The 23,956-nt window shown below is 43.3% G+C and overlaps 1 protein-coding gene across 1 annotated transcript; it reads left to right on the forward strand.

Annotated features, from left to right (window-relative positions):
* Positions 1–1,065: 1,065 nt before the first annotated feature.
* Positions 1,066–23,956, forward strand: LOC134803433 (uncharacterized). Its single transcript, XM_063776252.1, has 15 exons — positions 1,066–1,818; positions 2,659–2,786; positions 3,666–3,781; positions 4,595–4,711; positions 5,984–6,103; positions 6,751–6,866; positions 7,950–8,141; positions 9,031–9,165; positions 10,000–10,137; positions 12,227–12,339; positions 13,379–13,499; positions 15,913–15,997; positions 18,143–18,225; positions 20,234–20,305; positions 21,128–23,956. The coding sequence occupies exons 1-15, from the start codon at positions 1,390–1,392 to the stop codon at positions 21,233–21,235; spliced, it is 2,073 nt and encodes a 690-aa protein (XP_063632322.1). The 5' UTR covers positions 1,066–1,389; the 3' UTR covers positions 21,236–23,956.

Raw genomic sequence — 23,956 nt, forward strand, 5'->3', positions numbered from 1 at the left:
CACAGATGGCCTACCACCGTGAACACCGAAGTTCGCAAATTACGGGCATCTTTCTCTTTTACTCCTATAAAGGAGTAATTACAGTGACAGAGAAAGATGCTCGCAATTTGCGAACTTCGGTGTTTATGGTTTTCGGTGACGCCGAAATAATTTTTAGCTTGTAAGATTTTTACTATTGTACGTATGTTAGTTTGTAAGGTATGTATCTATGGGCCTTAGTCGCCTGATAATAAATGATATTTATTTTTTTAATTTAATTTATGCTCCAGTGACAAGCGTCCTAGTTAAAAACTATAACAAACGGGCGTAGCGGATCCACGCGACCCTGAGGCAGTGGCGGATTTGCTCTAAGGCCGAATAGGCCCGGGCCTAGGGTGGCAGTCTATATGATGGGTGCTGAGAAAGGGGCGTCTAGTGCTTGCTACAGGGCCTGGGGCCTAGGACGGCAAATACTGTAAATCCCCCACTGCCCTGAAGGCCTACCCCAAACCACTTTCGACATTTTGTCTCTCTGTCGCACTTGTAAATTCGTACGTAAGTGTGACAGAGAGGCAACACGTCGAACTTGGTTCGTGGTAGACCCTCTGGTTCTGTCACCATACCTGTCTCTCTATCTCTCTCACTCATACCCGTGTTCTTGACAGACGTTACGGCGGACCACATTCCTGACGATCCACCATGTTCGTGGTCCAGTGCGCCTATTAGCAACAGCTTTTAGAACAACTAAATTAAGTGCCTAAGGTTGTGTGAAGCGTTTTACAGAAGAGAAAAAAACTATATCCATCCCTTTTCAGACCATAATACTAGTACAGCGAAAATACAGTATGATTCTCTATAACTATGCACGAATAACAAAAGATCCTGGCCAAACTATATATTCAATGTTATCCTATTATCCCACATACATATGACTTATGGTCACCCTAATTAGAAAGAGATGCAACGGCCCACCTTGACTTCTCATGTGGACACACTTTTTGGCTAATGTACTCTGTCCGGTTTACTCTCTAGGTCCGTGCATATCGGATGCATGTTACGAGAAAATTGCTTCCACATGGCAACATTAATAGTAAAATGTGTGGCGATTAAAAATGGCGTCCCTTCTTTGAGTTGAGTTGTCCCTTTCGCACTTAAATACGGCGGTTTAATATCAATTTTATGTTATCAAACAAGCATTTTTGCTGTTATTAATGCAGCAGTTAATGTAGTGGCTATATTTAGTTTAATTTCTTCGCATTAAAACATTAATCCGCAGGAAAAATGCTGTCAAATGGGTGCGGCGTACCTCTGTTTACTGTAGTTACTTTTATTTTCAAATATTTAAATAATATCACGTCCCAGCGTATTTTATGCGCGTTTTAGTGCAATTACATAGTGTAACAAATAAAAATGGACAAGAAAAACAAAAAGAAAACTGTGATAAAACGGAAAAGTGACGATCCTGGGGAAAGCGAGAAGAAAAAAATTATGGTGAGCCGAGCGAAGACTCAGGAGGATAAAGACAAAGTGGAGGTTGTAAATCAAGTTGTGGAGGTCCCTGTGGAGCAAGGGCAGCAGATAGTGCATACCGGGCAGCTGGTGGAAGGGAACTTCGAGCAGCCCGTCTTCGTGAATATGAAAGGAGAGCCTGTCCAACTGGGACCAAATACAGTGATTCTTTACGAACAAAGCGGTAATCCCTCGAACTTTGCGTTTGGTGGAATGTGGACTATGGACTCTTCGGGCCGCATTGTGATGGCGGAAACCATTTATGATGTTAAGGGGGAGCCGGAGGAGGAGGGAACCACTTTTGTACAGGGCACACCTGAAGTTAGCAATGTAAGTGAAATTCATTTTATGACAAGTAACTGAGGGCTATGTCTACCTCACTCTTAGAGCATGTAGTAACTGGAGACGCCTTGGCTGTCATTTTCTGTACAAAATTGTTTGCCGATTTTTGCAGGGGAGAGGATGTCAAATGTATTGCTATTTCTTCATGATGTGTATGTAACCTACAAAGCCATGCCAGTCCATACAAAAGTTTGCACAATTGTGAGGCAAGCACAGCAGAGGGGTAAGCTCTTAAAGGCGACTCCGGTTATTAAATGCTCTAAGACCTTACTATATCAACCTAATAATAAGACATTTAAATAAACTCAATGAGACAGTTAGTCAGATCGAAACATAATTTATGTGTTATCAACACACATGTGCATGACACATGCAGTAAAAAAAACTTTGTGGAACTAAAATGTGTTCTCATTACGTTAAGAATCTTACCCACAGCACAGAATAAATAATAGTACTACCTTTACAGAAAGGACACTTCCTAGAAAACCAAAGTTTGACAGTGATTCAGGGTCAAATCATGATATCCCTTTCTGCTATTTAGGGTTGTCAAATTCAAGTGATTATCTTATCTGTGGTGGCGCATGCAAAGGGATGTCAAGTTGAACAAGCTGAACGCCTGGGTCGGCGGGCCGAATTAGAATGCGTCGCGGGCTTGATTTGGCCCGCGGGCCGGGGTTTGGAGAGCCCTGGTCCAGACCATAAATAAAAACAAGAATACAACACTATTCATAAGAGATGGTAAAATCTATGCTGGCACCATCTGTAAAATACTTTGACCATTGAACCCATAGTCCTCAGTCCTCATATTTATCCCACAACCTGTTTCAGCAACAAGTAGAGGAACAGCCTAACACTTACCAGCAGTATGAGATGAGCAACAACCAGCAGACTGTTGAGACTCCGCAAGAGTATGAGGTGGCCATCATTGAGAATCCACCTACGGAGAATGCTGAAAGGTAACTATTTTTTTTTTGAGGCAACAGATGAATTGCCTGATGGTAAGATATTACTGTCACCCATAGGCACCCACACCACCAGAGGGGTTGTAGGTGCATTGCCGGACTTAAAGATAGGAGTGCGCTCTAATCTTGAGGGTTTGGAGGTCATATCCGTCCCGAAATACAATTCAATACCCAACCAATGAGTTTTTATTGTATTGTATTAAGGTTAGATGGGATAAGAGAAACATTGGGTTTTAGGTATAACTGAATTCCCATGGCCACCTATCTCCATCATCAGAGCTCCATGTCATCATATTATTGCCTTGTCAGCAGATTTACATTATGTATTTAAAATGTCAGATCAATCGGAAATTGGGAAGTGGGTCAAATTTAGATTCTAAGATATGATCCACACTAACATCAGAAGCAGCAAAAGTTGTTAAGTGGGCAAGGTGTTCATAATGATCATATGCGACTTTATTGTTAAGATAATAAGAGTGTGTCAAGGTAATTTTGAACAACTCGCCCACTTAGCAACTTCTGCTGCTGACTACTACAACTAATACTATCAGGGCAAGTTAAATAAAATATATATCTAATACCTTTAAACTAGCAATTCTTGTTTATTTATATATTTGAAATGTGAATTTCGAAAACGGCTCTAACGATTTCGATGAAATTTGCTATATGGGGGTTTTCGGGTGCGAGAAATCGATCTAGCTAGGTCTTATCTCTGGGAAAACGCGCATTATTGAGTTTTTATATGTTTTCCGAGCATATCTCGGTCTCCCAGATATTACCAACTAATCGACAAAAATGCCACTGAGGATTTATTTTCACGATTCTTTCGCATGGTTGTATGACAATGTTTGATGGAACCCTGTTTGCTTGCAGCTCTGAGCCGTCGGTGATCACAACGGAGGAACAGCTGGTGGCCACGGGCACCGGCGCCGTCCGCTGGCTCAACCAGAAGTACGATTTCGTTGTGAGGAAACTCCAGCTTAACTATGGTAAGTGTTTATTTATTTCGCGCGCCTTCGGGCATTTGAATCCTTTGAACGCCACCAGACCGCGATTTCGTACAAGGACAAGTACATGCGGCCCGCACCAATTTTGGTGTGCAGCTATAGCAGTTGCTGCGCACGTCTCTACAGAACGGGCGCCTGCTCGGGCTTGCGCGTTTAAGCACCTTTATTCCCTCAATAATAGTTATTTGTTTTACAAGGGGGCAAAGTTGTTGTTTAACCGCTCGTGCTAATATTGATACCCGAGCAAGCGAAAGATTCGAAAAACAGAATATTGAGCGTTGCGAGGGTTTCAAAGCATGAGGGTTAAACCAAATTGGCCCCGAGCGAAACAAAATTTTTCACCACACCAACCCGAACCAAAAATTAAATGTAAAATGTCAAACAAAATGAAACCAATATATTCCAAATGAATGTTATTAAATATTTATCATCCAAAATCATCATTTAAACGTCAATTCTACCAGCAAACATAAGAAAACAACTCAAAATTTGCATTTGATTACTTTGCCTCACATGTGAACAAAATGCAAAGTAAGCCTTTCCGAGCTGGTGTGGTGAAAAATATCTTTAAATTTATACGAAAACACGCCGTAATGACACTTTGTTTTGTCAAAGTTGGTGCAGAGTTAGCTTAGACTCTAGAATTTTTATATCCTTTAGCCGCCCAGACATCAAAACTTGCCAATACAAATGCAATTTTGATTTGTCAAAATAAAGATTCAAATTAGAATGGAACGGGAGACCTTTTTATAGGCCTCTGGGCGGCTAGAGGATGTAACTCATGCTTGTCTGCAGATGCCGGAGTGAAACTTCTCCACTCGCCGTCGGGCTGCATCCAGTGCGTGTACCTCACAACTCCAAGCATGCAGATGGCCTTCAATGCTGTTCCTCAGTTCCTGTGCATTGAAACAGGTACATGTTAGAAAACTAACCATTTACTTACAGATGAATTGTTTTCCATAGTACTTTCTCGGAAAACTTTGTATTTGTCATGCTACTTCAGTCCGTTCCGGTACTTCTTGTACCGAGACTGACTAAAATAGCAAGACACGTTCGTATATTTCCGTGAAAATAGGATGGTAAATAATTGTGACATATATCAGATAATGTAAATATTTAGGCCAGGTTTATATTAACCCGGGATTAAGCGGTTAAACCGTTAACCTAGTGTCAAATTGTACTGGTAACCATGGCAACGCCAGATTTAAACGGTTAACCCCAGGTTAGTGGAATGGTGCAAGTGGGCCTTAGTAGGCTTGTGCCTGCTCGGTCACTACAGAGAGCGCTCCGCTCTCGGTCAATCGGTCAAACGAACTAGTTCGGTCTTTTAGTTCCTTTAGTTCAGTTCGGTCTTTGAGAGCTGGGAATGTATGAATCGATTTTACAGTAGTTTTTTCCTAAATCTTTGGCAACTGAATTACGATTCAAGTTGTACGATACTATATGACGATTAAACATCAAAAAGCTAGACATAATAAAATAATATAAAAAATACAGAAAAAATATTTGATTTTTCTTCATACTTTTCAGGTTTAGGACTGTTTGTCACTCTTTTATCTCGTTCGCACTCGTGCCAGCGTCATTGTGAACCATTTCGTTCAGTCTATTTTCTGTTTCACTCATGTCAAGCGCTCACCAATCCCACTGAACTAAAGGACCTAAAGACCGATTAAGAGCGTACAAAAAGATTTAGTTCCTTTCGGTCCTTGATGGGATTTCATTCTTAACAGTTCTTAGTTCATGACCGACACAAGCCTAGGCCTTAGGCAAAAAAAGGTCCACAACATGAGCTGTCATGTCTTTTAAATCACTTATAGTCACACTCTTAACTGACAGTAATTTGTGGATTGTCAGTGTGAGCCACGGTATGTAGTTGGAAACTGAGGAAAAAGTGACCAAGGCCTCCCTTCCAGCCCTGGGCACTAGGCCTTGGCCACTTTTTCCTCTGTATATGACATTTATTTTCAGTTTATAATTTATAAAGTAGTGTTTCTACTTGCAATAACACAAATTTAAAATATTTTCATAAAAAATAATTCTCTCTTAGTGTATAGTTTGAAGCCCGCTGGCATCTCGAACTCTGGGCCAGTTGCACCATTCACTAACCCAGGGTTAACCATAACTGGTTAATCCTGGGTTAGAAAGATGGTGGTGGGCTTAAGAAGATTTGTAATTTTCCTACAGGCATCGAGTTCAACAGCACCATCCCAACAGTGGGCGGGACGGGCAGCCCCAGCGTGAAGCACAACGTCACCCTGTTCCTAGCTGAAGACGGGAACGGGAAGTCGGTCATCGTCAGCGCGGGTATGTTGAGCGGTATAAAGTCTAAGAAAACGTATTGAGGTTCGTCGACTTTGGAAGTAATTATTAACTATAAAAACCCTTTACTCTATATGCCAACAAAATCCATAAATGCCTTACAATTTACATTATTTTGTAAAAGAACTGATTTTCTTCGAACTGCTGGATCGAAATTGGCCCGTTGGAGAGCTACGATGCCTACGATGTCACAGACGGACAGACATTGGCATCAAACATTTAAAACTCCTCTTTTTGTGCCGGGGTTTAAAAATACATCCATAGAACTCTATTTCAGTAGCTCCTTTCACTTTATTAATAATCACTACACCTTATAAAACAAAGTCGCCGCGTCTGTTTGTATGTTTGTTCGCGATAAACTCAAAAAACTACAGAACGGACTTTCATGCGGTTTTCACCTATCAATAGAGTGATTCTTGAGGAAGGTTTAGGTGTATAATTTGTTAACCCATGCGAAGCCGGGGTCGGTAGTTTTATAATAAGGCAATCTCAAAACTTTTTGATTTCTAACTTTTCTGCGAGCCAAAAGTAAGGGTTCTTGGACTGGTCCAAGAATCGGGTTTGCAGGGCATAGTTTGGAGACCCCTGTAATAGAGTATCGAATTGTAATTAAAACCTATTTTTGTGTGTAGGCATATCGGCGTTGATCGGTGATGATCTAACTTGGCTGCTCGACACTTTCAAGTCGTGCAACCCGGCCTGGCGGCAGGTGCGGTGCGTCGTGGCGGACCCCACCAAATGTCAGCAGGTGAGTCAGCCTTTAAACTATGGAAGAACTGCAGTCACATGACGGCGCACGAGCGAGCGAGGTAGTGACCCTGCCTATGAAGCCAATGGTCCCGGGTTCGAATCCCGGTAAGGGCATTTATTTGTATGATGATACACATGGTCTAATAAAACATGGTCTTCCATTCCCAGAGTGACACGGGCCTACGTCACAATAACATTGCCACTTTATTTGAACATAACATGTTACATGGGTACATTATACCTATGGTTAATAAGTTAAAATATTTCTTTATAATTTTATAATTTTCATTTATATGTAGTTTAGCTTAAATTTTACAATAACACGTCATTTTTAATTACTCGTTAGCAATATCTTCCGATTCACGAAAGAAATTTCAGACTTTCGGGTAATTCTGTTTATACTACTGGCAACACAGGATAGCGCTGTGCACATTTGACAATTCGGATCTAGATAACTTCATGCCCTGACCGTCATCCTTGTCGAACGCGTGTTAATTGTTATTTCCTTCTCGCTCAGTGTCAGCAGTCGCAGTGTTTTCCAAACTTTTCACGCCGTAAGCTTGGTAATTAATGTGTAACTGTGAATTAGTTTTTCAAACGTTTGTCTTGTATAGATAAATAAAGTTTAATTTAATACATTAGATTTGTTTTATTTTACTATGTTTCTACATGAATAACTTAAAATTAATGCCGTTAAAATAATTTTCACCGTTGGTTAAAATTCTCCCACATTTCAAAGTTTGAGAACCTGTAAACAGCATGATGACGTAGGCGCGTGTCAGTTAGGTCATACGCGAATCTCGGAATGGAGTACCAGGCGGAGTATATTATTATACCATGGATGATACAGATATTTGTTCCTGAGTCATGGATGTTTTCTATGTATTTAAGTATTTATATATTATGTATATATATCGTTGTCTGAGTACCCACAACACAAGCTTTCTTGAGCTTACCGTGGGGCTTAGTCAATTTGTGTAAAATGTCCTATAATATTTATTTATTTATTTTTATTTATTGTTAGAGAGTGAATTCTGTACCTAGTACTATTATTTACTCTGTGATATTGGTACATTTCCAGTCTGTCCGCGCGGCGTTCCCGTCGTCCCACGTGACGTGCTCCGTGTGGCAGGCCGCGCGCGCCGCCGCCCGCCTGTGCGGGGAGTGGGCGAGGAGGGAGGACGCCGCGCTCGCGGCCGACGACGTCGCCGCCCGGACCAAGACCTACGCGTTGGCGTTGCTGAGGGGGGAACACACGCCGGCACAGCTGCAGGTAATGACACAGTCGGAATGCTCCCCGTCTTAAGATATTCTGATGATTGGACCGAGGATCAGATGAGGATAGCTGAAGAGAGAAGAACTGGGTGGGCAGAGATGCTCCTCTAGTGGCTGATGATGTAACAGCGAGGATCGAGACTTATGCTCTAGTCTAGCTTTACTGAGGGTGAAGAAAGAGCAAAACACGTGTCCATTATTTTTTCATGTTCTCCAACATATAATCAAACCAGTAATTAACTAGCAATTTGCTTGAACAAAACTCTCTACACAAGTTAGAGGGTTTTGTCACTTTTCAGTACTTAGGAGGCCAATTTCTTCCAGACCCCCCCTCCCCCTTGGTTATATTTGGTGAGGTTTTTGGCTACCCCCACACAACCTCACGAGATGTTTTTTTTTTTTTTTTCATTCGACCTAATTTCATGATAAATAGTATTGTATATAGAGAATCTTGTTTATTTTTCTATTTTCGTTAAAAAGACTCGCTATTTTGAAGTGCAGAGTGAAGATTTATGTTTAACGAAACCGAGAAAAAGTATCTAGTCATGTGGTAGTTTTTTTCTTACTTTCCTAGTTTAGGTTTCCTTATACCCCCCCTCCCCCAACGATAGATCACTCACACTTCACGATAAAACGATAGATCACTATCGTGATTTTTTCGTGACCTTCCTCCCCCTATCGAACCTCGCGTGATTTGTTCACAAGCCCTTGTCAGTTACAGGTAAAAAGACAAAGCTGTTTCTTCCTCAAGATGTTCTCTCTAGAATCTAGAGAGAATATCTAGAGTCTAGATTATTGGACCAAGAAAGCTAAAGAAGTATCAACTGGGCTAGACAAAAACATTCATTTTAGATTGTACCTCTATTTTATTCTGTTTTTCTCTCCAGGTCCTGAAACGAGGCATTATCGGCACCGGAGCCGGCACTCTGCGCTTGTGGGAGTCGCTCACCCGGCCGGGCGGCGCCGTCGCCAAGCTGGACTCCTGGCTCGAACCAGACAACTATACTAATATTCTGCACAAGGTAACGTTATACGTGGGCCATACTGAAAGTTTCTGGATTCTGATATATGCGAAGACTTATTTTTTCTAAGTGGCCAGTCCAGGAATTTTCAGTATGCTCTAAGTACCTTCATTAAACAACGAATTTTAAAAGTACCTCATGTTTTTAAGTGACAGCGTGCTTGGGTCTAACGTCTTTCTAAACGATATATGTAGATAAATTGAAATTTAAGTTAACCTCCTAAAGCCCAAGGTCCTACCTATAGTACTTCTTCAGTTCGATGAATTTTAAACCATATTTAATTGGAACAGAGTCGCATTTCTTTTATTTCGTAAATTTTGCCAACAAATAAAAATCAACTCTATTCCCTGCACTCCAGGTTCTTATTTCAGTTGCAAAGTTTGGGTTTTTCATTTGTATGGCTGGGCCTTAGGGAGGTTAAGATTACGATAACAATGCTGCTTTAGAATTTTACAATGAATATCATCATCATCTTCCACGCGTTATCATTTTTGCCACGGCTCATGAAGCCTAAGGTCCGCTTGGCAACTAATCCCAAGAATTGGCGGAGTCACTAGTTGTAGTTTTTATGAAAGCGACTGCCATCTGACCTTCCGACCCAGAGGGTAAACTAGGCCTTATCGGGATTAGTCCGGTTTCCTCAGGATGTTTTCCTTCACCGAAAAGCAACGTAAATATCAAATGATGATATTTCGTACTTAAGTTCCGAAAAACTCATTAGTACGAGCCGGGGTTTTAATCCGCGATCTTTGGATTGAAAGGCGCACGCTCTTACCGCTAAGCTACCAGCTCCTTTTACCCAACTGAAAAATTTACACAGTTCTTACATTTCAGGGTCTAGAGCGACTGGTGACGAAGTTCCAAACCCTGGTCCGCAGTCAGATGCAGCCTGATGAGTTCGTCTCTTTGTTCTTCAACGTGGCCAACCAGTTAGAAGACGAGCGACGAAGCTTCGCAGTCAGCAGACTCCGGGTATGACTATCACTACTATCAGAGTCTAAAGCGACTGGTGACGAAGTTCCAAACCCTGGTCCGCAGTCAGATGCAGCCTGATGAGTTTGTCTCTTTGTTCTTCAACGTGGCCAACCAGTTAGAAGACGAGCGACGAAGCTTCGCAGTCAGCAGACTCCGGGTAAGACTATCAGAGTCTAGAGCGACTGGTCACGAAGTTCCAAACCCTGGTCCGCAGTCAGATGCAGCCAGATGAGTTCGTCTCTCTGTTCTTCAACGTGGCCAACCAGTTGGAAGACTAGCGACGAAGCTTTGCAGTCAGCAGACTCCGGGTATGACTATCACTACTATCAGAGTTTAGAGCGACTGGTGACGAAGTTCCAAACCCTGGTCCGCAGTCAGATGCAGCCTGATGAGTTCGTCTCTTTGTTCTTCAACGTGGCCAACCAGTTAGAAGACGAGCGACGAAGCTTCGCAGTCAGCAGACTCCGGGTAAGACTATCAGGGTCTAGAGCGACTGGTGACGAAGTTCCAAACCCTGGTCCACAGTCAGATGCAGCCGGATGAGTTCGTCTCTCTGTTCTTCAACATTCTCAACCAGTTGGAAGATGAATGGCGAAGCTTCGCAGTCAGCAGACTCCGGGTAAGACTATCAGGGTCTAGAGTGACTGGTGTTGAAGTTCCAAACCTTGGTCTGCAGTCAGATGCCGCCGGATGAGTTCGTCTCTCTGTTCTTCAACGTTCTCAACCAGTTGGAAGATGAACGGCGAAGCTTCGCAGTCAGCAGACTCCGGGTAAGACTATCAGGGTCTAGAGTGACTGGTGTTGAAGTTCCAAACCCTGGTCTGCAGTCAGATGCAGCCGGATGAGTTCGTCTCTTTGTTCTTCAACGTGGCCAACCAGTTAGAAGACGAGCGACGAAGCTTCGCAGTCAGCAGGCTCCGGGTAAGACTATCAGGGTCTAGAGTGACTGGTGTTGAAGTTCCAAACCCTGGTCTGCAGTCAGATGCAGCCGGATGAGTTTGTCTCTTTGTTCTTCAACGTGGCCAACCAGTTGGAAGTAGAGCAACGAAACTTCGCTGTCAGCAGACTCCAGGTAAGACTATCAGAGTCTAGAGCGACTGGTGACGAAGTTCCAAACCCAGATCCGCAGTCAAATGCAGCTGGATGATTTCGTCTCTCTGTTCTTTAACGTGGCCAACCAGTTGGAAGATGAGCGACGAAGCTTGGCAGTCAGCAGACTCCGGGTAAGACTATCACTACTATCAGAGTCTAGAGTGGCTGGTGACGAAGTTCCAAACTCTGGTCTGCTACCAGATGAGTTTGTTTCTCTGTTCTTCAACGTGGCCAACCAGTTGGAAGACGAACGGCGAAGCTTCGCAGTTTGCAGGCTACGGGTAACACTATTCTCCTTCCTAGAACAGTGACTTCAGCACTGTAAATTTTCCCTCTGAGAATACGTTCGACTTTGTACAGTCAAATGTAAAAATATGGGTGTAGTCAACTTACTCAAAAATATGTCCCATAGTTCTTAATTCACTGACATAAGAGCTATGGGACATATTTTTACATTTGACTTTACACATCCATTATATTTTCTCTGTGTTATATGCTTGTTTTGTATAATGGTTTTACTACTACTACAAAATTCAAACTTCGTCTGTATATGCATATGGTTTACGGTGATTTAAAAGCGACTGCATAATGTATAATCTCATACATTTATGATAAAACATGCCCTTGACATGAAAGTCAACGGTAAAGTATAAAACGCCCAGTAGGTTCACTTGGTTTATGGCGACCCACAGTAAAACGCCGCCATACGATAACATTTTATTATCCTAACAAAAATCTATGAAATTTAGTAAATATCTTGGAAATTTGTTGAGAACGTATCCACCCAAATTGTACCATTTTTTGTCAACACCATAAATAGTTACAGTGCGACCGCACAATAACCATATGATATTGTAAAGTGTGTCATTCTATGGAACTTGCTAACTATGTAAACAAACCGCCATATTGAAATTGTCTCTGAATGATGAATTTTGTTTACATAGTTAACAAGTTCCATAGAATGACTCTTTATAACAATTGGTCTTCATTTCAGGACACGGAGACGCTGAAACAGTCACCCACGGATACCATAACGCAGTACGCGTACAACTTGATGTCGCACCAGACCAAGATCGCGCAGAAGTGCCTCGACGACCGGGCTGGGAGGTAGGACTCCCTCCTGCATCTATCTACTTCAATCAGCCCTAAACTCGCTCTTATTACAAGCTTTTATTTAGTTTCATCTGTCCATTGTCTGTCTGTCTGTCGGTCTGTAATCAAATCTTAAATTTGATCCACTTCCCGGTTTCCGATTGAGCTGAAATTTTGCATGCATGTATAAATCGGATGACAATGCAATATTATTTACCATAATATTGCATGATGGAGACAGGAGGTGGCCATAGGAACTCTGTGATGAAACAACGCAACCTAATCGTGTTTGGGGTTTTTAGAATTGTCTCGATGAGTATTAGTTGTCTGTCGTAAGAAAAGTACAGTCAGCGATAAAAGCTTGTACCAAAAATTAAATTTTTGGCCAAAAACTTATATTCATTTTAGGTTCCCTTCCACCTTAAAAAAATACTGGGATGAGGACACGCAAGGACGCTCGAAGCGCAGTGCAGGATCCGAGCGTTTGGCTTTGGCCAAGGTTGGTCTTCGACTTTGGGCATTAAAAAAAAAACAGGACAAGTGCCAGTCGGACTCGCCCACCAAGGGTTCCGTACTGTTTAGTATTTATTGTTACAGCAGCAACAGAAATACATAATCTGTGAGAATTTCTACTGTCTGGAGTGTCTGGCTATCACGGCTCATTAGATACAGCCTGGTGACAGATAGACAGACAGACAGAGAGACGGACAGTGGAGTCTTAGTAATAGGGTCCCGTTTTTCCCCTTTGGGTACGGAACCCTAAAAAAGCGGCTGGAAAAACTGCTATATTACATTATTGATTTCTTTATGGTGATTTCATCGTAAGGTGGCCACTGGCCAAATATATTTGAATACATCCTTATCTATATGGTAACAAAGATGTGTTACGATAAAGTTGGCCACTTTGGCCGTCACTGTCTATTTGATGCTGGCTGTCCTCCAACTAAGTTTCGGCTTAGCGGCATCTGTCAGTTGGTCACCATACACAGTAATTATTTGACTTTAGTTATATAAAACATGTAAACCCAGGTAGTAAGAGCACACCTTGTTCCAGAAGACACAGCAGTGTGGCTATCTGCAAGTACGGCACGTCCACCCAGGAGTGCTCCTGCCTCTTCAGCAAGGTGTTCCGGCTGCCCTGCCGCCACATCCTCATGCTGACCACCGAGCTGAAGGTATACTCACGGTCCTTGTGTAGACACAGCAGTGGGGCCATCTGCAAGTACGGCACGTCCACCCAGGAGTGCTCCTGCCTCTTCAGCAAGGTGTTCCGGCTGCCCTGCCGCCACATCCTCATGCTGACCACCGAGCTGAAGGTATACTCACGGTCCTTGTGTAGACACAGCAGTGGGGCCATCTGCAAGTACGGCACGTCCACCCAGGAGTGCTCCTGCCTCTTCAGCAAGGTGTTCCGGCTGCCCTGCCGCCACATCCTCATGCTCACCACCGAGCTGAAGGTATACTCCTGGTCCTTGTGTAGACACAGCAGTGGGGCCATCTGCAAGTACGGCACGTCCACCCAGGAGTGCTCCTGCCTCTTCAGCAAGGTGTTCCGGCTGCCCTGCCGCCACATCCTCATGCTGACCACCGAGCTGAAGGTATACTCACGGTCCTTGTGTAGACACAGCAGTGGGGCCATCTGCAAGTACGGCACGTCCACCCAGGAGTGCTCCTGCCTCTTCAGCAAGGTGTTCCGGCTGCCCTGCCGCCACATCCTCATGCTCACCACCGAGCTGAAGGTATACTCCTGGTCCTTGTGTAGACACAGCAGTGGGGCCATCTGCAAGTACGACACGTCCACCCAGGAGTGCTCCTGCCTCTTCAGCAAGGTGTTCCGGCTGCCCTGCCGCCACATCCTCATGCTGACCACCGAGCTGAAGGTATACTCCTGGTCCTTGTGTAGACACAGCAGTGTGGCCATCTGCAAGTACGGCACGTCCACCCAGGAGTGCTCCTGCCTCTTCAGCAAGGTGTTCCGGCTGCCCTGCCGCCACATCCTCATGCTGACCACCGAGCTGAAGGTATACTCCTGGTCCTTGTGTAGACACAGCAGTGTGGCCATCTGCAAGTACGGCACGTCCACCCAGGAGTGCTCCTGCCTCTTCAGCAAGGTGTTCCGGCTGCCCTGCCGCCACATCCTCATGCTGACCACCGAGCTGAAGGTATACTCCTGGTCCTTGTGTAGACACAGCAGTGTGGCCATCTGCAAGTACGGCACGTCCACCCAGGAGTGCTCCTGCCTCTTCAGCAAGGTGTTCCGGCTGCCCTGCCGCCACATCCTCATGCTCACCACCGAGCTGAAGGTATACTCCTGGTCCTTGTGTAGACACAGCAGTGGGGCCATCTGCAAGTACGGCACGTCCACCCAGGAGTGCTCCTGCCTCTTCAGCAAGGTGTTCCGGCTGCCCTGCCACCACATCCTCATGCTGACCACCGAGCTGAAGGTATACTCACGGTCCTTGTGTAGACACAGCAGTGGGGCCATCTGCAAGTACGGCACGTCCACCCAGGAGTGCTCCTGCCTCTTCAGCAAGGTGTTCCGGCTGCCCTGCCACCACATCCTCATGCTGACCACCGAGCTGAAGGTATACTCACGGTCCTTGTGTAGACACAGCAGTGGGGCCATCTGCAAGTACGGCACGTCCACCCAGGAGTGCTCCTGCCTCTTCAGCAAGGTGTTCCGGCTGCCCTGCCGCCACATCCTCATGCTCACCACCGAGCTGAAGGTATACTCCTGGTCCTTGTGTAGACACAGCAGTGGGGCCATCTGCAAGTACGGCACGTCCACCCAGGAGTGCTCCTGCCTCTTCAGCAAGGTGTTCCGGCTGCCCTGCCGCCACATCCTCATGCTCACCACCGAGCTGAAGGTAAAGGACCCAGTACACAGTGGTTAATGATAAGCCACTGCCATGGGCCACGCTACGCCACGATGCCTTTGAAGTGTCAAAAAACCGACAACTTCCCGATTACCCGGTCGTCCGCCATTGTATAGCATTGCCCCCTGTACACAATGGCGATGGCTTCTCATGGACCATCCTTGACCACTGTGTACTGGGGCCTAAATAATCATTAGCCTATTACAGAAGACTCACATTGAAGAAGAAGATTGTAGCCAATGTAAAAAAACTTTTTTCTTTTATTTTTGGCTTTTCTAGTGCCGTAACTTAGGTTGATCTCTAAGAAGCTTTTGATCCTGGCCATAAATGGAATCGATTGGAATTAAAAAAATACAAAACATTTGATTTGGAAGCCAATTTAAGGTAGTTCTGGGGTTCACGGGTTCTGGTAGCTGCCCTCAGTGAACTATTAAAAAAAAACCTGTAGGTACTGTCGACACCAGTGTAGCGAGTAAGGGTGGTATTCCACCCGTCCAATTTCTTTATCCAATGTGCATTGCGTCTCACTCTTTCATTAAGCAAAATGTGAGACGCCAATATACATTGGACCAAGATATTGGACAGATGGAATACCATCATCCTAGTGTCAAATGCATCGTATGAGTCAGTTTTTAAAGATTTTTCTAGCCTTAATATTTGTGGTATTTATTATTTAATGGTTTATAACTTTACATGATCGTATTTATGACAGGTGAAGACACATATCCCGTTCGAGCCGCGCTGGACGGTGCAGCACTGCCTGTTCGGCTGCGAGAGCGCCGCACCGCAACCCGCCGGTGAGATTATTACTCCATTGACGAAAACTCTCACAGACGCATGACCATGTCACAGTCTATAAAACAATTGACGACCGGACGCATGACCATGTCACAGTCTATAAAACAATTGACGACCGGACGCATGACCACGTCACAGTCTATAAAACAATTGACGACCGGACGCATGATCATGTCACAGTCTATAAAACAATTGACGACCGGACGCATGACCATGTCACAGTCTATAAAACAATTGACGACCGGACGCATGACCATGTCACAGTCTACAAAACAATTGACGGCCGGACGCATGACCATGTCACAGTCTATAAAACAATTGACGACCGGACGCATGACCATGTCACAGTCTATAAAACAACTGACGGCCGGACGCATGACCATGTCACAGTCTATAAAACAATTGACGACCGGACGCATGACCATGTCACAGTCTATAAAACAATTGACGACCGGACGCATGACCATGTCACAGTCTATAAAACAACTGACGGCCGGACGCATGACCATGTCACAGTCCGGTAAGGGCATTTATTTGTGTGATGAGCCCAGATATTTGTTTCTGAGTCATGGATGTTTTCTATGTATTTAAGTATTTGTATATTACATATATCGTTGTCTGGGTACCCACAACACAAGCCTTCTTGAGCTTACCGTGGGAATTAGTCAATTTGTGTAAGAATGTCCCTATAATATTTATTTATTATTTATTATTATTTGTATGTCTTTCCCATCACGGAACAATGGTGTTCCGGACCTTTGGGAGGCGTGCGCGGAGCCGAAGCCAACACGTAGAGGCCCTTTTGACACTTTAATGAAATGTAAGGGGTACACCGAGCGGAGGCTGCCCTTGCCCGTGTCATGGGACGCACGCAGAGGCAGCACCCGCCAGGGTGTAAGGACTATTGAGAGTTGATGGAATCTAAAATGAACTAGGTTATTGGGTGAAAGCGATGGACTAAGAACTGAGCTATGGGGTAAAAAACCGGACGCCTGCCTAATAAAACGGTATGCAATTTTATTTCCGGCAGACGGTGACTCGCCCTCACAAGATGGGCCCCCACAAAAAGCGACATCTAGGATGGCTCAAGGGCAACACCGGTGTGAGCGGCTCAGGGGTGTCGAGAGGTGTGCGCCGCTTTCTACCCAGTGGCTGTTAACAGCCACTGTGCCAACTCGCGTCTTATGCATATTTCACTTCCACCCCTGGAGCTTATAGCTCTAACGACTCCACTCTGGCCGGCCGGCTAAGGCAAGCCAGAGGCAGAGAATCCTGAATCCCTTATTATTATTATTATTATAATATTTATTTATTTATTTACTCAAAGTCTCATCATTTGATATTTACCAGTCGCTTTTCGGTAAAGGAAAACATCCCGAGGAAACCGGACTAATCCCAATAAGGCCTAGTTTACCCTCTGGGTTGGAAGGTCAGATGGCAGTCGCTTTCGTAATAACTAGTGCCTACGCCTATTCTTGGGATTAGTTGCCAAGCGAACCCCGGGCTTCCCATGAGCTGTAGCAAAATGCTGGGGTATCAATATTAGCACGAGCGGTTAAACAACAACTTTGCCCCCTTGTAACTCGACGACCGGTCTGGCCTAGTGGGTAGTGACCCTGCCTATGAAGCCGATGGTCCCGGGTTCGAATCCTGGTAAGGGCATTTATTTGTATGATGATACAGATATTTGTTCCTGAGTCATGGTTGTTTTCTATGTATTTAAGTATTTATATATTATATTTATCGTTGTCTGAGTACCCACAACACAAGCCTTCTTGAGCTTACCGTGGGGCTTAGTCAATTTGTGTAAGAATGTCCCTATAATATTTATTTATTTATTTACTCAAAGTCTCATCATTTGATATTTACCAGTCGCTTTTCGGTAAAGGAAAACATCCCGAGGAAACCGGACTAATCCCAATAAGGCCTAGTTTACCCTCTGGGTGGAAGGTCATATGGCAGTCGCTTTCGTAATAACTAGTGCCTACGCCTATTCTTGGGATTAGTTGCCAAGCGAACCCCGGGCTTCCCATGAGCTGTAGCAAAATGCTGGGGTATCAATATTAGCACGAGCGGTTAAACAACAACTTTGCCCCCTTGTAACTATTGTCCTACATAGTAATTGTATGATTTTTTTTTTGCAGCGGGCGGCAACTACATGGAGCAGGTTGTGGTGGAGGCCGACGCCGCGCACCGGCAGCCAGTTCAGCAGCAGCAGATACACCAGGTTACTATTTACCCCCTTAGGCCCACTTGCACCACTCCACTAACCCGGAGTTAAGCAGTTAAACCGTTAACCAAGTGTCAAATTGTACTGGTAACCATGGAAACTCCAGATTTTACCAGTTAACCGCGGGGTTAGTGAATGGTGCAAGTGAACCTTATTCATTCTACTTTACGGACCTGATTTAGTCAAATTATGTTTTCACGTCACCTATTCGAAAAAGGGCTTTTTCTTCCCCGCTAGGAGGGATCAAAGTGGCACTTTTCTTCCCTGCTAGGAGAGATCAAAGTTGTACTTTTCTGTTCTAGGACACGATTTTTTTCTTTCTTGCATACAATTTTTTTTTGGTCAAATATTACATATTTTGGAACATAACAATTTCCTCATAGTTGATGTGCAAAGCAGTATGTGTCACACGGTATCAAAATTACCATTTCGTCTTGGGCGTTAACACTTGAATCCGTCATTACGTTCGGGATTCTATTGTAGAATCCATCGCTTCATTCAGGATTCAATGTACGCCCTTGACGGAAATATATCATTTTGATCCCTTGTAACACAAACTACAATTTATCCCTTTCTTACAAATACATCACTGGCTCAGTGACTCAAAAAGGAAGACCTCTAACACAAGAAAGCGGCACTCTGCCCTATCCGGCCAGTTCACGCCAGTTGGGTATTCCGAGGGCGGACAGGTCTTTTTGGGCTTCGTCACTCCAGCGGTATCTGGGACGCCCAGACGGACGTTTTCCGCCCGGGTGCCCCACATACACTCTTCTCACAGAACGATCCTCCCCCATCCTCTCGAGGTGACCAAGCCAGCGGAGTCGTGTGGCTTTGATCTCGCCGATTATATTGGGCATCGCAACCAGCTCCTCTAGCTCCCTATTCTTTCTTCGCCTCCAAGTTCCATCTTCATATCTGATAGGCCCCAGAATCTTAAGAAGATTTTCCTCTCCGCCACTAAGTAGGCTTGTGCCTGCTCGGTCACTACAGAGAGCGCTCCGCTCTCGGTCAATCGGTCAAACGAACTAGTTCGGTCTTTTAGTTCCTTTAGTTCAGTTCGGTCGTTGAGAGCCGGGAATGAATAGGAGTCGATTTTTCATTGGTTTCTTTCCAATCTTTGGTAACTGAATACAATTCAACTTGTACGATACGATGTGTCGGTATTAAACATTAAAACACCTTAACATAATTTAAAAATGTGAAATATGTCGAAATATATTTGATTTTCCTTCATATTTTACGGGCTTAGGAGTGTCACGTCGTTCTTCCATCTCGTTCACACTCGTGCCAGCGACATTGACAACCGTTTCGTTCCGTCTATTTTACGTTTCACTCAGTCAAGCGCTCTCGAATCCCACTGAACTAAAGGACCTAAAGACCGATTAACCCCTGGAGCGCCCCAGTATGGAACTCCTATACTAGTTACCAGCACACGTGTCTGTTTAGGGCGCTCCACGGGTTAAGAGCGCGCAAAAAGATTTAGTTCCTTTCGGTCCTTGATGGGATTTCATTCTTGATAGTTCTTAGTTCAGGACCGACTCAAGCCTACCACTAAGATGTTTTTACAAATACATAAGTCAAAATGACAGATAAAGACAAACGATTCATAGCTAATTCAGTCCAGTAACGCGTTTATGAATAACGCGATCACCACACGGCGGGAAGAACTTAATAACTCGAGATATAAAATTGAAGAAATTTGAACTTAAAGTAGAAATACCTAAGGTTCAAATTTCATCAACTTTGTGACGTAAGTTTTTGCGCGATTAAGTCCCGTGTTAGTTTTTAACCTTTTGAACGCCAAACGGCGCATCCATTTGCCGTGCCACTGACGCCACGGGGGTCAAATTTAGTTTTGTGAATAAATAATGCTTTTGGCGTCGTTGTCAAGATTTTACGTTGACGTCAATTGCCGTCTGTGGCGTTCAAAAGGTTAAATTATGAGTGAAAATCTGAAAATCGTGTTAGTTTAAATGAATATAATGATTGATATATGTGATGTTAGGTGGGCGGCGTGCGGCAGCAGTACGTGCTGGCGGCGCCGGGCGGCCAGCAGGCCAACCCGCAGGTGCAGCAGGTACGTTACTTTATAACTGTCACTTAGGGTCGGTTGCACCAAACTGTTCGTATCGTTAAAGAGTTCGCTAATTTTTTATGTATGGAAAGTTTTATAGTAACGCTGCTGACGTTGATCAGTCTGTCAAATGTGGTTGGTGCAACTGGCCCTTAGTTTGGGGATAGCACGTCGCGAGGAAACCGGACTAATCCCAATAAGGCCTAGTGTGCCCTCTGGGTTGGATGGTCAGATGGCAGTCGCTTTCGTAAAAACTAGTGCCTACTCCAATTCTTGGGATTAGTTGCCAAGCGGACCCCAGGCTCCCATGAGAGCTGTGGCAAAATTGCGGGATAACGCGAGGAAGAAAAAACTTAATTTGGGGCTAGGTTGATCTATGTAAGATTGTCCCTAAATATTTAATTTTCACCACACCAGCTGGTAAAGGCTCTCTTGATTGTTCAAAAACTGATAAGAAAATTGCATTTTATCCACATGCGAGGCATTGCATTAAATTTTCGAACCCCTGGCTACGCTCGTGTTTCAATTTTGGAACCTTTCGCTTGCTCGGGTATCAATTTACCACGAGAGATTAAACAACACCTTTGCCTCGTTGCAAAACAAGTCTTATACCCTTAAACGAGCAATTCTTGTATATTTATTTATATATTTCGGGAATCTCGGTAACGGCTCTAACGATTTCGATTAAATTTGCTATATGGGGGTTTTGGGGGGCGAAAAACGCATCTAGCTAGGCGTTATCTCTGGGGAAACGCGAATTTTTGAGTTTTTATATGTTTTCCGTGCAAAGCACGGTCTCCGATTTTAATTATTATTGATGTGCAGGTGATCTTCTGCGGCGGCGGCGTGGCCGTCAGCGCGGCGTCGCCCGCCATCACGTCGGCGCTGCCGCTCGCGCAGGCCGTGCTCGCGCCGCACCAGCTGCACCAGTAACACACACCACTACACTACACTATACTACCTTCATCTTAACAAGAGCTAAACGAGATACCAACATAAAAAAAACCGGACAAGTGCGAGTCGGACTCGCGCACGAAGGGTTCCGTACCACCTATGCAAAAAACAGCAAAAAAATTACGTTTGTTGTATGGGAATCAAAAAAACTGGACAAGTGCGAGTCGGACTCGCCCGCCGAGGGTTCAGTACTTTTGACTAGGTATTTGTTGTTATAGCGGCAACAGAAATACATCATCTGTGAAATTTTCCATTATTTCTGTTGCCGCTGTAACAACAAATACTAAAAAGTACGGAACCCTCGGTGGGCGAGTCCGACTCGCACTTGTCCGGTTTTTTTTACCCTCTTAAGGCCCTATGTGCATTACAATGTTTACTTCAGTTTCAATCTGAACCTATTTAGAACATTTTTATAAACCAAATAATGTAACATTTCTTTCCCAAATAAACGAAATTCATCCCAATTTACTGTATGACAAGGTTCAAATTACGTTATTAAAATAAAACACCCGGACACACCTCTTTCGACAAAAAATTATTTTGATATTCGCCCGTTGGTAGTTACTTTACAAAATACATTGATTCTATCTATAGTAACCATAATTATTATTCTAAAACAGGACTTATTTTCTCGGCAAATAACACAAAGAAATGGCCGGTAGTACATGTATCTTGCCAACAAACCTACACATTTACAAATAATACCCCAAAAGAAGTCAGGATATGGTACCAAATATACCATAGCTTACGGCGCAATGCAATAAAAACACATTCAGTGACGGACTTCAGTATGACCTATAAATTTACTACGTAGAGTTACTACTATGACAGGTGGTTAAAATTTCACCCTGTATTAAATGTCTCCAAAAAAGTTCCGATACTAAATTTTTTTATACTGAAAATTCTTGCAACTCGCGGTCGCTATTCACGCTCTAATACTTTAGACATAAAGACTTGTGTATGCGCTCGTGACGAGTAAGGTAGGCTACTAGATATAAGATTTGTAAATAATTTAGTATACAAATGTACACCAAGACATTTTTGTTCATTTTTTGGCCTCCTAAGGCCCAAGGTCCTACCTATAGTACCTCATCAATCCGATGAAATTTAAATCATATTCAATTGGAACAGAGTCGCTTTTGCTTTGTTTCATTCAATTTTCCAACAACGCAAAATCAACTCTATTTCTTACACTATAGGTTCAAATTTCAATGGCTTATTTTGTATTTTTAATTTGTATGGCTGGGTCTTAGGAGGATAAATCAAAATAGTCGTAAAATTTATTTTCTAAAATCTTGCAACTGTTTTTTACCATAATGGTAAGCCTATGTAGCATAATACTGAATATTAAAATTATCATCTGACCGCCACGACTATTAAAATATACCACGCAATAGTAAACATTACTAGAATATTAAGGTTCATTTTTAACCTTTGTTGGCTATCTGTCGGCCCGTTTCGAACTTTAAGATACGTCAATTAATAGATCTAGAAATGATATGGATTAGATATGTCAGTGTCAAATGTGACGTTTCGTCAAACAAAAACGTCACTTTTGATACTGACACATCTAATCCATATCGATTCTAGATCTATTAATTGACGTATTTTAAAGTTCGAATCGGGCAGTGTGGCGTTTAATGGGTTAACAATGGGGTTGAAACTGCGAGGGCACCGCTCAGTGTACCAAACACAATCAACGGACTGATTAACATAGCTTTGCAGAAAATAATAAACTTTGCGCTCAATAAAAAATATAGCAAACGTAGGGCAATTCGCCAGTATCTGGCCACCCCAAACCAAAAATGAATTCTATTCACCTATAAATAGAATTCATTTTAGTATAAGGTCGCCAGTTATTGAAAGCTGGCCAGTCATTGAAACCTTATACTAAAATTAATTCTGTTTATAGGTGAATAGAATTCATTTTTAGTTTAGGGCGGCCAGTTACTAAAAGTGGCCAGTTACTGGCGAATTATGCTTTATATGGTTTGGTACAACCGGTCTTTTAACCCCATTTTGACTTATTGTTATGTAAAATACTTTAAAAAATCATGATTTTGTTTTAAGAAGGTATGGGCAACCCTTTAAATTTTCTCAGTTCAGCAACACGTCTTAACCTTTTTACCACTGTAGCTGTATTACTATGTCCGTTTGCTTTTCCAGGCCGCACTACTCTACAAGGTTTTCTCAAAAAGTCCAAACATATACCAAATATAGCAATTAATCCAGCTTTGATGATCCAATCGAGCACAAGTCACATTTCCTAAAATTGCAATCTAATTTGAACCATAAATCGGAATGCTAAAGTTGAAATTCTATTGAAATTTTGTCATTTGGAAGGTCACTAAAAACTAAACATAGATGACGCCCTCGACAGTGGTAAATTCTTTTATATGGTGTCAGCTGGTCAAAGGCAAACGTAAGTACATTTTTTTATATGAAATTTGACAGCTGCAGCTCTCGATGGTACATTTTTTGTATGGAATTTCTCCATACAAATACCATTCTCTTATATAAAATTTGCTACTTGACATGGCGGTAAAAAGGTTAAGAGTTGTTATTACGAATTAACTAATGGTAATCGGTGGTGTAATACATCTAACATGTAATACATGTAACTTATTATACATTACATAATATTAGGTTATTTGATGTACTTTATAAATACTGTATGAATAAATGATTTGGAGAAGTATT

The sequence above is a fragment of the Cydia splendana genome, chromosome 26, assembly GCF_910591565.1.
Source record: "Cydia splendana chromosome 26, ilCydSple1.2, whole genome shotgun sequence".
NCBI lineage: Eukaryota > Metazoa > Arthropoda > Insecta > Lepidoptera > Tortricidae > Cydia > Cydia splendana.